Source organism: Leucopleurus acutus (assembly GCF_964270905.1).
Source record: "Leucopleurus acutus genome assembly, chromosome: 1".
In the NCBI taxonomy this organism is placed as follows: Eukaryota; Metazoa; Chordata; class Mammalia; order Artiodactyla; family Delphinidae; genus Leucopleurus; species Leucopleurus acutus.
In genome coordinates this window covers 134,540,629-134,556,870 of record NC_139142.1, presented here as the reverse complement: position 1 = coordinate 134,556,870, position 16,242 = coordinate 134,540,629, and the positions used below count along the sequence as shown (strand labels likewise).

The 16,242-nt window shown below is 34.2% G+C and overlaps 1 protein-coding gene across 3 annotated transcripts in view; it reads left to right on the top strand.

Moving 5' to 3' along the window:
• DENND4A (DENN domain containing 4A) overlaps window positions 1-16,242 on the top strand; it is a gene marked incomplete at its 5' end in the record, with an annotated part of 95,358 nt that overhangs the window by 49,205 nt on the left and 29,911 nt on the right. The window contains 8 exons of one of the 3 annotated variants that reach the window (XM_082849098.1): window positions 6,330-6,463; window positions 8,905-9,040; window positions 9,415-9,621; window positions 9,715-9,843; window positions 10,111-10,252; window positions 10,660-10,788; window positions 13,260-13,376; window positions 14,209-14,337. In XM_082849098.1, the coding sequence (XP_082705224.1) occupies window positions 6,330-6,463; window positions 8,905-9,040; window positions 9,415-9,621; window positions 9,715-9,843; window positions 10,111-10,252; window positions 10,660-10,788; window positions 13,260-13,376; window positions 14,209-14,337 (1,123 nt within the window). Of the gene's footprint in view, window positions 1-6,329; window positions 6,464-8,904; window positions 9,041-9,414; window positions 9,622-9,714; window positions 9,844-10,110; window positions 10,253-10,656; window positions 10,789-13,259; window positions 13,377-14,208; window positions 14,338-16,242 lie in introns of all 3 variants that reach the window. The other 2 variants (XM_082849097.1, XM_082849099.1) reach the window with 2 other exon arrangements.

The window sequence follows — 16,242 nt, the reverse complement described above, 5'->3', positions numbered from 1 at the left end:
CTGAATAGGAGTAAGAAAAACAATGTATGAAAATTATTTGAGTTTCATTTATGACTAATTTAAGAACCATGTGTTCTTGTTCTTCATATGATTGTATTTTAAATCCTTACAATCTGTTCCTATAGGATGCAGCTTAACTAAAAGCAGTTTTGTGCAACAAATAGCCTGGTAAGGTTTTTCTTGGTTTCCCAAGCATTCCTCTGCAGTGTTTTCTGAGCATTTTAATGTCTTGTGAAAAAATATGAAGAGAATATGAAAATTATTTTAATTTTATCCTGCCATGGGTGTTGGATTTCTTTTTTCTCCCAGTAGAGACAGATGTCACTGTGCTTTCCAAAAGACAGAAATGCCCAACTGATAAATGGAGGATTTATTACATGGCTGTTTTTGTAATGTTGAAATGAGATTTTATTGGTAGACAAGATAGGGGAAATATCTTTTACCAAGGTACTGAATTTACAGAGCACAATTTTAATATTTTAGTAGACTTTACAATACTTAGAATTAGAGTAGTTGTCCATGTCCACAGATTTTTTTTCTATGCAAGCAAAGACACAGGTCTGACAGGGAGAAGCTGATAAATAAATAAAAATTTAAAAGCACCTGGTGCTCACAGACAAGTAGTTCTCCTATAATGTTACATTATGGAGACCGGAGTAGTTTCCAGCTTCCTTTCCAATGACCTTGGGTATTTGTTGGACCAGAATAACCTTTTTATTCTAGTCCATCTCTTCTACTTCATTATCATTGCTGCCCTTATAATTTCATTTACCCCATTTCATCTGCATAAAAATGTTTGTATAGAGAGCTTCTCATTTGCTTTTGGGTTGTCCATGGATACCATATCCTACTAGGGATATGAGTGATTTTGAGTTATCATTGACATGTTCCTAATGTTGTTTTGTAAAGTAACAGGAAGTGTGGAAAATACAAGGGAGGAAAAAACTCCATAAGCCCAGTACCCTAATATCCACTTTACATTTACTTTCAATGTTTTTACATAATTATAGTATACTTCCTAATTTTTTACATAACCAGATCTTATAAACATTTTTATATGCTGCCAAATCTCTAAAAAGTAAAACATAGCCTAGTTTAAAAAGTCAAATGATTTTACAAGGCTTAGGTCACATTTTTTCCCACCCCTAGTTTCTTTCTTTTTTTTTTAATTTTTATTGGTGTAGTTGATTTACAATGTTGTGTTAGTTTCAGGTGTGCAGTAAAGTGAATCAGTTATACATATATCCACTCTTTTTTTTTGTTTTTTTAAGATTCTTTCCCATATAGGCCATTAGAGTATTGAGTGGAGTTCCCTGTGCTATACAGCAGGTTCCTGTTAGTTATCTATTTTATATATAGTAGTGTGTATATGTCAGTTGCAATCTCCCAATTTATCCCTCCCCCCCCCTTATCCCATGGTAACCATAAGTTTTTTTTCTATATCCGTGCCTCTACTTATGTTTTGTAAATAAATTCATTTGTACCCTTTTTTATGATTCCACATATAAGCGATATCATAGGATATTTGTCTTCCTCAGTCTGACTTACTTCACTCAGAATGACAATCTCTAGGTCCATCCATGTTGCTGCAAATGGAATTATTTTGTTCTTTTTTTATGGCTGAGTGATACTCCATTGTATCTATGTACCACATCTTCTTTATCCATTCCTCTGTTGATGGACATTTAGGTTGCTTCCATGTCCTGGCTATTGTAAATAGTGCTGCAGTGAAAATTGGAGTGTATGTATCTTTTTGAATTATGGTTTTCTCCAGGTATATGCCCAGGAGTGGGATTGCTGGGTCATATAGTAGTTCTGTTTCCCACCCCTAGTTTCTGTTCCCAAAGGTAAGCGCCTTCTCTTTCAGCCATTTCATCAGTCATTTTCCTTAAGATTTCCAAATAATGTGTTGTTATTGCTGCTTATTGTTTTATATATTATCTATTAATGTCATATTTACCACCGTCACCAAAATTCTCCCAATGTAGCTGTTCAGATGGTTGTTCAATGTTAATATTTTTATCACTGTATATAATCACAGGTAGGCCATATATATATTGTAGTTAAATTTCCTTTTATGTATGGACTTTTGTTTTCCCTGAAGTTAATAATTGCTATATTTCTTGTTTTGTGTGTATTATTAATTCATCTCCAAACTCTTCTATGAAGGTAAAAAATCTAAAATCTCTCCATTTTTCTAATATTAAGTAATCTATCCATTTGTTTTTTGTTTGTTTGTTTGTTTTTAAGTTCTTGCTGGAGCTTTCCATCTTTGTGTTCCAGTCTGAACTGACTGCTTTCTAGTCTGTCATTCTGGGATTTTCCTTCACCATCATCTTGGAATTATACTGACCTCTCTCCGGATTTGTATCCCCTGCTTTCTGGCTTCAATAACTTCTTTCTTGGTTTATTTCCTTGTTATGGTGAATCACAGCTTTCAGTAGTTTAGTGAGAAAGAGTACATGGGAGATACATTTTTTGATGCCCTGCCTGTTTGCAAATTTCATTATTCTGCCTTAATACTTGAATGCTAATTTGGTCGGATGTAAAATCAAGTCATCACTGCATTGTCTTCTGGCTTGTCATTGTTGAGAATAACATCTAGTCTAACAGTATCTTGATTTCTAATCTTCTGTGCCTAATCTCTTTTTCTGTCTGGAAGCATTTAAGATCCCTGATATTCTGAAATCACAAGGATATGCCTGGTGTCAGCCTTCTTTTCTTACCTGAGTTGGACACTTGTAGGCCCTTTTAATCTATGGTCTCATGGCCTTCAAATTGTGGGGAATTTTCTTTAATTTTTTTCTTTCTTTTTCTTTCCTCCACTTTCTCTGTTCTCTTGTTCTGAAATACATATTTGTATATTGGCCCTCCTGGCCTGATCTGCTTAATTTTCTTTTTTTCTTTTTTTCTTTTCCCCATCCCATTTTCTGCCTCTCTGTCATTCATCTCCACTTTCTGGGAGATTTTTCAATTTTATCTTTCAACAATTATAGTATACTTTTTACCTCTGCTATCATTTTTGTAATTTCCATAGCTCCTTTTCATTCTCTGAATGTTCCTTTCTTCTTCTTTTTTTTCTTTGTAAATTTTTATTTTATTTATTTATTTGGTTGCACCAGGTCTTAGTTGTGGCAGGTGAGCTCCTTAGTTGTGGCAGGCGGGCTCCTTAGTTGTGGCAGTCAGGCTCCTTAGTTGTGGCATGCATGTGGGATCTAGTTCCCTGACAAGGGATTGAACCCAGGCCCCCTGCATTGGGAGCACAGAGTCTTAACCACTTAACCAGGGGAAGTCCCTGAATGCTCCTTTCTTATAGCATCTTCTTGTTTCATGGGTGTAGGCTTATTCATTTCAGTTATTTTGAAGGTTTTTTTCCCCCTTGCATTGTCTCTGCTTCTTCTAAATACCTTTTAATATTTGTTTACTTTATTCTTTTTCAAGTTATTGGTTTTTTGTGTGATCTTTGGTTGGTATTCGTTGTCAAGTGTGAGGCACAGAGAACTCATTAGAGCTCTTTCTGGGAGGGTGGGGCTTGGAGCTTCCTTAGGTATGAGACTGATGATCATAAAGGAACTCAACTATTTCATTAGAGTCCCTATTTGATCAGTGTCTGTAGTTCTTTTCTTTTAGGCTACGTAGTTTCCCCAGGAGGTATTTCCAGTCTCAAGCCTGGAGTGCATAAGCCTGACTGCAAGTATTCTCAGAGCTGAGTGGGGAAGGTAACTAAGATTTTCCACTTGTTGTAACATGTAGGCTTTTACTCACTTCACCTGTTTTTATTAACCTTCTTCATCTTCCTCAGCTCTGCCCGGTGTCCTCAAGTCTAAAGTCCCTCTGGTTCTTCACTCAGAAAGACCCAACCTAGTCTTATGCCATGTTGGGGAGAGGTAGTGGCCTAACTATACTGGGTTGGGCAAGGGATCTCGGAGTTCTTAAATGCAGGATTTAACTAATTCTCCCAATTCAACCCCACTTGCCCTCCCATCTTCAGGGGCATCATGGTTTTCATTCCTGACCTTTCTGGTGCTCTGTAGAGCAAAATGGCTGACTATTTGGGTGCTCTCCTCTATCCCCTCACCAGTGCCAGATATGTGGCTTTCAGCTTTGACAGGTCTCATCAATCTACTTTGCAGCTTCTGAAATGTTTTGAACTCAGCTCTGCTGTTGTCTTCTCTCCAGTTCATTTTGTCATTGTTGTTGTTTTTTTAATCTCCTTACTCTCATTTTGTTGAGATTTTAGGAAGGATTGAAGGTAAATTGTTGTATTTAATTTGTCTTGTTCAACCAGGAGTCTGCATAACCTTCACTCTTTTCATTTTGAATGATTGTATATTTCATCTGTGTATCATCCTTTATTCATTTACCTATTTTTTGACATGCAGATGACTTCCAATTTATTGCTATTGCAGTCCTGCAAAAAAAACATCTTTCATACTGATAGCTTTTTTTCATGTTAGGTTATTTTCTTAGAACTTATTCTAAGAAAGAATAAGGTTTAAACACATCTTGCTTTCTAAAAAAGACTGTACCAGTTTGGAGTACCAGCAGGGTTTATGATTATCCAACTTACTATATTTGTTGTATCATTGCTAGTTTTACCATATAAAAAGTCTTTTTGACAGGCTAAAAAGAAAGGCACCTTCTTTTATACTGATTAACTTTCAGATATCCTTCAACAGAATTGAAATAAGTGCTTATTCTAAAAGCAATATAGTCTGCCTTGTTTAAATTTTTATTCTGAGCATTTATTACTTTTGTAATTTTTAAAAAGAAAATAAAAATAATATTCATTATTTTTAACTGGAAAGCAAATAACAATATAAAGAAAATTAATTGCCAGTAATACCATCACCCATAGGTAACATTTTGATAACAGATGTGTATGTGCATCTGTGTGTATGAGAGACAGTGTGCACACTCAGAAATATATCTATATAACAGATATAGGCACACTCTTAGAAAAATTAGAATCACACTCTGTGTGTGTGTGTGTGTATACACACACACACATTTATATTATTTAGTAGTCTGATTTTTTCATTTATCATTATTTTGTGAACATTTTCTCCTGCCATTAATTATAATTCTGAAACACGCCTTAATTGTTGTCTAAAATGTCTGGATACACCATTAAAAACATTCTTTAATACTAGAGATTACAGCATGTAATGCTGTGAAATTATAAACAACAATTTATATAAGAAGATTCTGAATGTATCAACTCTTCTTAAAAGTTAGAAAAACTTTAAAGCTATCCCTGTCCTTTTTTGGTATACTCTGCCCTAAATCCTTATCTTAAGATTTAACTTGTTAATAATTCTTGTTTTCCCATTTATTCCTGGCTGGTATGTGACATTAATTCTGTCTAACCTGGAAAAGTTCTGTGGGTTATATTTTGTCATCTGTCATTTTGTGTTTGACATCTGGTTTAAATTAATGTCAATGTCGTGCTCTTTAGTTTATGAGTGCCTTTTGGGAAATTTAGATTCTATGAAGTTTTTATTTTTTATGACTATTACCTTACCATAGAGTATCTAGGGGAAATAGTACTACTAAAATGCTTTAAATATTGATGTGACTAGAATTTAATTCAAATGTGCTTCTACATATGCTGGAAGAACTTTGGGAAATTCGTTATATTTAGTAGAAATCAAAGACAGAACCCAGTATTCTCAACACACACACACGTACGTTTTAATAGTATTATATGTTAATATAATAATATTTTTAAATAGTATTTCTTGAATAACTTTTCATTATTCAAAATGCAAAAATAACATTAAAAGGTATATATTGGGAAATCTGGTCCTGTCCCATTCTTGTCCACTCCCTTCATCTCCTCTTAGCCAAATAGATAATTACTTTTTTTTTTTTTTCCTATTTTTGGCTGCGCTGCTGCATGGCATGCAGGATTTTAGTTCCCGACCAGGGATCGAACCTGCACCTCCTGCAGTGGAAGCGCAGTGTCGTAACCACTGGACGCCAGGGAAGTCCCTCTTTTTTTTTTTTTTTTTAAGTATTCTTTATGTGACTACAAGCAAAAAATGAATATGTGTTCTTATTTTTCCCTTTCTTTTTTTTAATTAAAAAAATTTTTCCCTCTTTCTTACTTAAAAGATAGTATACAATGTCCTGAATCTTATTATTTTCACTTAATTATCCTGGAGGGCTTTATATAGTGCTACGTAGAGGACTTGCTCATTCTTTTTTTAAAAAAAAATAGTTCCTTAGTATCCAGTTGTGTAAATGTTTATATAACCATTCCCCTATAGTCAAACACTTGTCTGGCGAACGTATTTTTTTAATGTATGTTTTTTAAACTCCTTCAGGTGGATATGGACAAGAGTGGTGAAGTGCGACTTATAGAACTGGATGAATCTTTCAAAAGTGAACATACTGTTTTTGTAACACCACCTGAGATTCCCCATCTACCCAATGGTGAAGAACCCCCTTTACAGTACAGGTATTCAAGAGGCAGAATGTTTGAGATTGAAAGAGAGAAGCAATCCATCATCTGTGACGTAGCTTTCTAAGGACTGTGGTATTTTCAAAAATCCAAACTTTACAGATCCCTAATTTTTAGGTGGTAAGCAAGCTTATCCCACATCCATTACTAAGTTTTGAGGTATAAAAAGAAAAAATATATAATTTTGCATTCTATAGACTTAAGAAGCTCTCTATATCTGCATAAGTATATATTCTCATAAATGTTGATTAAGAAGTTAGGGCCCACCCCATCAAAATGCAGCACTTTTATTACAGAATTTTTATTTTTGTTTCTCCCTAAGGCTGGTTTCCTCACTTTCATCCCCTCCCCCAACACAGGCTGGTTAATGTAACCTTGGTTTACAAAAGGATTATCAACTATACTTCAATTTTTTAAAAAAGGATTAAATCTAATTTAGAGTCGATATCTGTGGCCTTGATTTGGATGATGTGATTTTTTTAGGCTTTTAATTTTTCCATGAGTTTTATAAAGTCAAGGAAATTCAGAACTATTGGGATTCGTCATTGTTAATTTAGGAAATTGGCTCAGGTACTGTGCTAAGTGCTTGGTATAGACTTGAATGATCCACTGGTCTCGTTTTCAAGTCTAGTGGGAAAGAGAAAAACTCTGAGCACAGTGATAGGGTTATGATAGAGGTAGATTTATTATACATCTATATATCTAGATATGTATTTATATACATACACACATATATTATATATAACATTTGTTATAACTAGAGGTAGTTTCTAGTATACCATTAAAATGGCATTTCCTTTTAGATTTTTTAAATTCTCCAATAATAATTTCTTATTTAAAGATTCTAAAACCATTTCACATCTATTATTCATTAAGTCACAGTTTGTTATTTTCATTGAAAAGGGATTTTTCAGGACATCCTTATTTATAACTTGGATTGAATTCTTCTTTTTACAGATGAAAAAGTAGTGTAACAGATGTTTGTGAATGTTGATTACTTCATAAGCCACCTGATTCCTACCCTTAATTTTTATATATTGCTCATGTCAATTTTTAGAAGTCTGCCTTTTCTCAAAGACATTTAAAATATTTCTCATAATTTCTCTTTCTTCTTTTTCTTTCTAAACAAGATCTCATTTCTTTTATCTCTTTCGTACATTATACACTTCTAAGACTTCTTTTGGTATGTTTCACTAATATAGTTTGTTTTTCTTTTTGTGGTTTGGTTTTAACTTTTTAATTTAAAATTTACCTTTAGATTTAGTCCTTTAATAAGAAAATTACTTAGCTTAAAAATTTACCATTTTTTAAAGAATCTAAGTCATTTTTTTTTCCTTGAGACTACTAATATAATTTTGGTGTAATCATACCCATCATTGGAAAATCCTTAAGTGTCTTTAATGGACACAGTGGATCCTGTTAGTAGGAGGTAACTCATATACTTGCATTGTCTGTATAAAATGATAAGACAATAAGTTTCCATAAGATACACAGAATGGTCTTATTATCACACCATGTACATACAGTGAATTTTCTTAGGGAACATAGTTTTCCTGAACTTCATTGCTATTTTATTCCTACTAACATTCAGTCATGACTAATATTTTCTTATTCTACTGGATTTTCCTATAATAATGTATAATAGATATAGTTTATCTTTTATTATAGTTAGTTTTCTTCTTAGTTAATTAAAACTATTTATATGCCTTTAAGAATATTCTAAAGTAGGATAAGTTTTCTCCTCAGGGGCTTCTTCTGTCGTTTTAGCATGTCTTTTTCCCAGCTGCTGCTACCTTTTAAATGCCCCAAACACTGTGCTCTAGCACCCAAATTAGGCCCACCTCCTCATAGAGTTGCCTATTCTAATCTTTGTTCCTCTTCTCCAACCTCTTCAATTTTCTTTCTCATAAATGAGGCCCTGAATCAGCTTACCTAACCAGTTAAATCCATTCATGATAATGTAATAGGTTGTCCTGGTTGACTTATGTTATTTGCATTTTTTTAAGAGGAAGGTTCTACAGTAATATGTTAATCCAAACAATGATATTAATAACTGTCCTGTGTGAAAGAGTATTGATTTGGTGGGCCTTTTACCCGTATTATCTGATATGTTTGCTATTTATTTACACAAATACTAACAAAGTTTTTTTGAGTTACTTTGGAGTTTGGTGTCAAGTTCAGCAAAATTTAAATGTATTTCACTTTTTTCCCTCTAAAATACATACTTGAATCTGTATTTGGCTATTACATTTTTATTATTATAGTAAGAAAAACAACATTAGCATGAATATTTGTTGATTATCATAGTCTGATGGAGAAAGATAGTTAAAATAAGTTAATAAGTTAAAATAAGTTATTGGTCATAATTTTTTGTTAGCTTGTAACCAGTATGATCATCTATGTGTGCTTGAGATTTTTTTTTTTCTTTTCAAAAACAGCTATAATGGATTTCCAGTTCTTAGGAACAATTTATTTGAGAGACCTGAAGGATTTCTACAAACCCGAAAGAGCAAATTGCCTTCAAAATCAAATAGTCCTAGTAGCCCTTCTCCCATGTTCAGAAGAACAAAACAGGTGCTTTGATGATTTTGTATTCTTCATGTAATCAAGTATTAGAACAAAAATAAATTTGACACTCTTCCTCCCTTAATATACTTTAGTACCCCATATATAACTATTAGTAGATCATTTATGCTCCCTGAAGCATTCTGAAGAAAATTTAGAGTAATCTGACTTCAAAAAATTAACCAGTTCTCTTGTCCTAGAACATTATTTTACATATTGTATAATACAGATTAAAGCAGAGACTTGAATATATATTAATTATAGACAGATTTTGTTAGGGAAACATTATAAAAGCATGTGAGTTGTACTTGCTCAGCCTTCAGTTAAGGATAAGGATGCTTAAGTGTGCAAATTTATTAATAAGACCCTTGCATTTTTTCTAGGAAATTAAATCAGCCCATAAAATTGCCAAGAGGTACTCTTCCATTCCTCAGATGTGGTCTAGGTGTCTACTGCGTCACTGTTACGGGCTGTGGTTTATTTGTCTCCCAGCTTATGTGAAAGTATGTCATTCAAAAGTCAGGGCTCTGAAAACAGCCTATGATGTGCTTAAAAAAATGCAGTCAAAGAAGATGGATCCACCTGATGAGGTAACAATTATCCTTTAAAATGCATTATTTTATTCCAGATTTATGTACATAGATATTTTGATTCTGTACACTTTCGAAATTACTGTGTTCCAGGTGTGCTACCGCATTCTTATGCAGCTCTGTGGACAGTATGATCAGCCAGTGCTTGCAGTTCGAGTGCTGTTTGAAATGCAGAAAGCTGGTATTGACCCCAATGCCATAACCTATGGTTATTATAATAAGGTAATTATTTTGACTTAATGGAGAAAGAGTATAACTTCTGTGATTTCACAACCTTAGTTTAATGGCAGAAATAAATGATGCAGGGATTATTTGGTATTTATTTTAGAGTATCTAAAATATATTTTATAAATTGGAAGTAAGATTTTTTTTGTTCTATTGATATTTTGGATTATACAATCTACTTATTCTTTAGATTAACTCTAAAGCCAGTGGGTGTTCATTTATAAAAATTATTTTACTAATTATTTTATTTTGTCAAATGAATAGGCTGTTTTGGAAAGTACCTGGCCTTCAAGGAGTCGTAGTGGCTATTTTCTTTGGACAAAAGTGAGGAACGTTGTTTTAGGAGTAGCACAGTTCAAAAGAGCTTTAAAGAAACATGCACATTTATCACAAACAACTCTCTCAGGTAATTAGTTGTTTTTAAGGGATGTATATGTTGTACTTTTTCTTTAAAATTAATTGACTAGTTACAATTTCCACTTTTTAGAAATTTTAATTAGTTTCAAAATATTGAATGTTTTCTAGTTTTTATTGCCATTAAGCAAATTCTAATATTAGAGTGTTCTTCCCATTTAAAAAAACACCAAATTTTACTTATTTTGTTGTAACTGTTAAATTTTCAACCTTTGGTGGTCTTGTTTTAGTATTCGTTAATAATTCACAATAGGTTTCTTTGTTACAGTTGTATTTTGCTAATTATGTGACGCTTGTCATGTTCAGTATTAGTAGATTATTAACTTGAGCAGCAAGCTAATATGTATTTTTGGTATCTCCGTGAGTAGTAAAATGCTGTCAAATTGTGTTCTTAAGCAGATGGCAGTGACCTGGATGCTGTTAGTCATGGCAGCATGGATAGTGGTCATGGGACACACACTGTGGAGCAGGCATCTTTTAATACGGGTTTAATCAAAGTGTATGCTTCTGATGATAGATCTAGTACAGGTTTGTGTGTGCTTATGTATACATTTATTACAATACATTTTAAAAACTAGGTTTGCTAGCCTGTCTTTTTTAGATTTTAATTTTCAGTGATATATGTAACTGTCACTTTTTAATTTTATATGGTAGGCATATGACATTGTATTTTATAACTATGCAATTTTATTCATTCTCTATTTGAATAGAAATGAAAGTTTAAGAAAGTATTCGAGTGTTTAGTCCATGATAATCCAATTAACTCTGGATAGTACACAGGTCTCTTTATCATATCATTTTCTTAGGGTAAGTTCTTCTTTGTATTATGAACATGTTATCATAGTTCTTTTAATGTTGTTAGGATTTTAAAAAAAGAAACTTAGATCCCTGATCTGAGTTAATAGTACCATATCAACATCAATTTCCAAGATTTAACAGTGTCCCATGTTTCATGTAAGATATTATCATTCAGGGAAGCTGGATAAAGAGTACACAGGAACTTTCTGTACTGTATTATTTTTGCAACTTCTTGCGAGTCTTCAACTATATTAAAATTAAAAGCTATAATGAAAAATTTTAAATATATATAAAACTTGTAACATTCTAGCACTAAAGATGACTTAATTTCATTAAAATATAAGATTTGTACATAAACTTTCTCTATTATTAAAACTGACACACCTAAATTATTTAAATAATTCTGTCCATTTCATTATTACATTATAAAAATTAGACACGACTTGTGAATACAGTATAAGAGCTACCTATTAATGGACAGAAACTTTAAAAATCTAAGCATTAATAATAAAATATGGAGGCTTCTATCTTCAAATTTTAACATTGTTGGTCTGTCTCCTTTTATGCATACTTTTAAGAGTAATAAATATAAGTATGTGTTTTGATATGTTGCTTTTCCTTGACTGGTTTTCTTTTTTTTTTTTTTCATGGTACGCGGGCCTCTCACTGTTGTGACCTCTCCCGTTGTGGAGCACAGGCTCCGGACGCGCAGGCTCAGTGGCCATGGCTCACAGGCCCAGCCGCTCCACGGCATGTGGGATCTTCCCAGACTGGGGCACGAACCCTTGTTCCCTGCATCGGCAGGCGGACTCTCAACCACTGCGCCACCAGGGAAGCCCTGGTTTTGTTTCTTGTTCATGCAATTGTGAATTTAATCACAGAGTTGTAGTAGTCATCCTTAGGCATTATCTCTTAAAAATGAAGAAATCCATCTTTTGTTTTTAACTGTGGCCTTTAAAAAGGTCATCTTAGGGGGCTTCCCTGGTGGCGCTAGTGGTTAAGAATCCGCCTGCCGATGCGGGGGACACGGGTTCGTGCCCCGGTCTGGGAAGATCCCACATGCCGCGGAGCGGCTGGGCCCATGAGCCATGGCCGCTGAGCCTGCGTGTCCGGACCCTGTGCTCCGCAACGGGAGAGGCCACAAGAGTGAGAGGCCTGCGTACCGCAAAAAAATAAAAAAATTAAAAAAAGGCCATCTTAAAGCAGTGCAGACCTTATAATAAAAGCATGAATTTTATCAAGATTATCTTCACGTTTTATAATTTATAGTTTCTTTGGAAATAGAGATGAAACTGATTAGAAAAAATACCAAACTCAAAATTATAACAAAGATGTTAAAGTAAATACCTAATTATACTTAATACAATTTCTTTAGATAGTTCTTTGCAAGTTTATAAAACCATTTTTAATGCAGTCATATACTCATATAATCATAACAACCTTTTATATTATAAATCTGGGAACTTGAGATTCAAACAAAAAGGTTAAGTGGTTTACTTAAAATCATGTCTCCTAAGGTAGAGTACTAGAATTCAAAACCTTATGTTTTGATGCTAATCTAGTGAAAATAATTTGCTGAAAATTACAGAGAGCCTCTTTAACAGAACAGTGTATTAGAAGTTTTCTTATATTGATGCAGAGTTTGCTTTTCTTAATAGGTTTAACACTAGTTTTTTTTCTCATTCCCATGTATTTGTACTCATGTGCAATTCAGTAATTATTCAGTTGAATTTTCAGAATAACTACCTACCAATAAGTTTAAATAAACCCATTTTTTTGGTCAGATGATTTAGACATTTGGCTCCAGTGATCTGTGTGTGAGTGTTTTGTTAGGAGTTCCCTGCAGATTTTTCTTCTCCATTGCTTAGCTGGATCTCACACCTTCACCTAGAAAGGTCATGGACTTGTATAAAGAATGTGTGGTTTGTCTGTGTCTTTTGGAGCCCAGATAGTAGTGTGAACATACGTAATTACTGTTGACTACATTGTGAAACTAAAAATAAATTATTTTGTGATCATCCCTTTCTTACGTTAATAGAGGTGGGGAGGAACTAACAAAATAATGCTTTCAACTGGAAGTTATCCAGAAAAATTTCTATGAGTAAATCTAAACACCAATGTGTTGCTTCTAATTCCAGTTCTTCTTACTAAAGAAGTTGATGATAAACAGCATAGGGTTTTTTGTCTTTTTCTTTTTCCAGGTGGCCAGTCTGACCTTGGATATAATTCACTGTCTAAGGATGAAGTTAGAAGAGGGGATACATCTACTGAGGACATTCAAGAAGAAGAAGATAAGAAAGGGAGTGATTCTAGTTCCTGTAGGTACTAAGTTGATATTGTATAAAACTGTGAGCGGGCTTCCCTGGTGGCGCAGTGGTTGAGAGTCCGCCTGCCGATGCAGGGGACACAGGTTCGTGCCCTGGTCCGGGAGGATCCCACGTGCCGCGGAGCGGCTGGGCCCGTGAGCCACGGCCACTGAGCCTGTACGTCTGGAGCCTGTGCTCCGCAACGGGAGATGCCACAACAGTGAGAGGCCCGCGTACCGCAAAAAAAAAAAAAAAACTGTGAGCTTACATTAATAGAAAAGTCGAGTGACTTTAAGTATAAAAGTACTAATTTTATGTTTCATTTTCCCATTGTTACTCCTATTTCCTCCCATTATAAAAGCCCTCTACACCACCTAACATTCCAATGTACAAGTACTTCATGTGTGAAGTTTGTAGTCTTACTGGCAAAACACCCTCCAATCAAATACTATTCTTGTAGTAGAAATATATATTTCTTCAAACAGTGGCTCTTTTCTGGGGCTTAACAGTATTTTTATTTAATGCTTTTATTAATGGTCTGTGAGTTATATTTTTCCTGCTTACCTCCCCCCGTCAAAAGCAGTGTTTCACAACCAAAGAAGAAATATAAAATGTATGCATGGACCTTATGTGTGACCAGTACTTAGTTGTTTGATACACACCTTGAGGACTTGAATGAATGGTATCAGTTATTCGTGATTGACAAATATAGATATAGAGGTGTTCGGTATTTTCTCATCACGTATTTTCCGGTAGAAGTATTTAGAACTAAAAGCTACTTCTCTTTATGGCTCCTCTGATGTATATAGATTTCATCTTAACAGTTGCATTTTAATCTTTACAGTGTCAGAGAGCGAGAGTGCAAAGGGAAGTGCTGATTGTCTTCCTAAGCTCAATTATCAAAGTTCTTCCAGTATAGTTCGCCTCAGTGCTGCAAATAACAGTGCTGATAAAACATCAGGAGAAAGCACAGGTAAGTTGAATGGTATTCGTCTGTTATGTGCAGAATAACTTGTATCTGTATTTCTAGTGAATATTTTTTTTTAAGTCTTAATTCTCAAGGGATTTTTTCATTTTTCGTTTTTTTGTTTTGGTTTTGGTTTTGGTTTTTTGGTATACTTTCGCAGCCTCTCATGGTATAGTTTAGAAGCTTAAATTCTGTATTTTATAATATAGTTTGTTCAAGCTTTTATTGTAACAAAGTAAAGGGACATACCTACAAGCTGCCTTTTGAGTTTGGACTGTGGGGAGTTTTGGGAAGGGGGAAGTGGGGAGCAAGTGAGATGATCAATCTGAGGGTACCAGACACCTCGCCAATTTTTAAATGAAGCATAGAGTTCCTTAGTCTTCGTGTTGTTCCTGTTTTTTCAGAGGCGAAAGGATAGTCCTTCAGGTAGTTTAAATAACAATACCTAATATTTTTTCTTTTCAAAGCACTTTCTATATATTATTTTTCATGTATTATTACAGTAGTGCTTATATTAGTGAGAGGGGGTATTAGCACTCTTTCAAAGATGAGAAAACTCAGGCATAGTCGGACTATTGGCAGGTCCCATAACTTCTCAGCTACTTAATGGAAAAGTCATTTTAGGACCTGGGATAATACCTTGTCTCACAAGTTTTTCATCAGACTGTTTTGGGGGGCAATAAACAGACATAAGATTCAGAGTTTCTAGTGTTAATAGTCTGATTTCATAATTACATTATTTTATTTTTTGTATTAGCTCAGTTCTGCATCATTATAATCTAAACGAACACTGAAGGACTTGTGCTGTCAAAGCTGAAATATCTCTATAAAGGGCCCGGCTGCTGCAATGATGTTTGTTTTTCTGCAGCATAGTTAGATGTGCCTCTAACTCAGGGGTAGGCAAACTGTGGCCCATGGGCCAAACCAGGCCTGCAGCCTGGTTTTTGTACAGGCCCACAAGCTAAGGATGGCTTTTTACATTTTTAAATGGTAAAAAATCAAAAGAAGAGAAATATTTTGTGACACCTGAAAATTATATGAAAGTTCAGTGTTCATAAACAAAGGTTGATTGTCACACACCCAGCTCATTCACTTACATATTGTCTATGGCTGCCTTGGCACTATGTTGGCAGAGCTGTGGAGTTGCCACAGAGACTGTATGGCCTGCAGAGCCTAAAATATTTACTTTCTGGCCCATGACGACCCCTGCTCTAGATTTTTGACTTGAAAACTTTCCCATCTGTTAAGTACTCTGGGTTTATCACTACTACCAAAGACTATATGTGGGATTTATAGGAATACTTACATTTCTGTAACTTTTTTCTTACATACTAGTACTTGCTAGAATTCAAAACACCTTTCAAGTTTCTTCATGTGTTGCAGTACAGTATATGTATATTTTATTTATATCATTATATAAATAAATGACAGCTTCTAAAAGATGTGGGAGTGGAATAACCAAAGAAATGTTTTAATGTTTGGTTGGTAATAGAAATAAAATCATCATCCTATGGTTACTTCATGGTTATCTTGGGAATTTTAACATTTTGATAAATTTATATTGAATTACTGAGAATTCAATCACAAGAGAATTTACTCTGAAATGAAACATGCTCTGAAGTATGAAAACATACTCTGAAATGTTTTTTTAAGCCTAATTCTGCTTTTAGTGTGCTTTAACTTTTTCCCTTCAGCTACCACATTTAGCTGTAACATGGCATATTATAATATATTATACTATGTTATATTCTGGGTTGGTCTCTTGGCTGCAGTTGTTTCCCAGCAGACAATATTCATTCAGCGATTATTTTTTGAGCTCCTACTATACCTGCTACCATATGCCAGGTGCTACTGAGGATATGGTAAAGAACAAAAATAAACATGGTCCCTGCCTCCAAAGAGAAGTACATG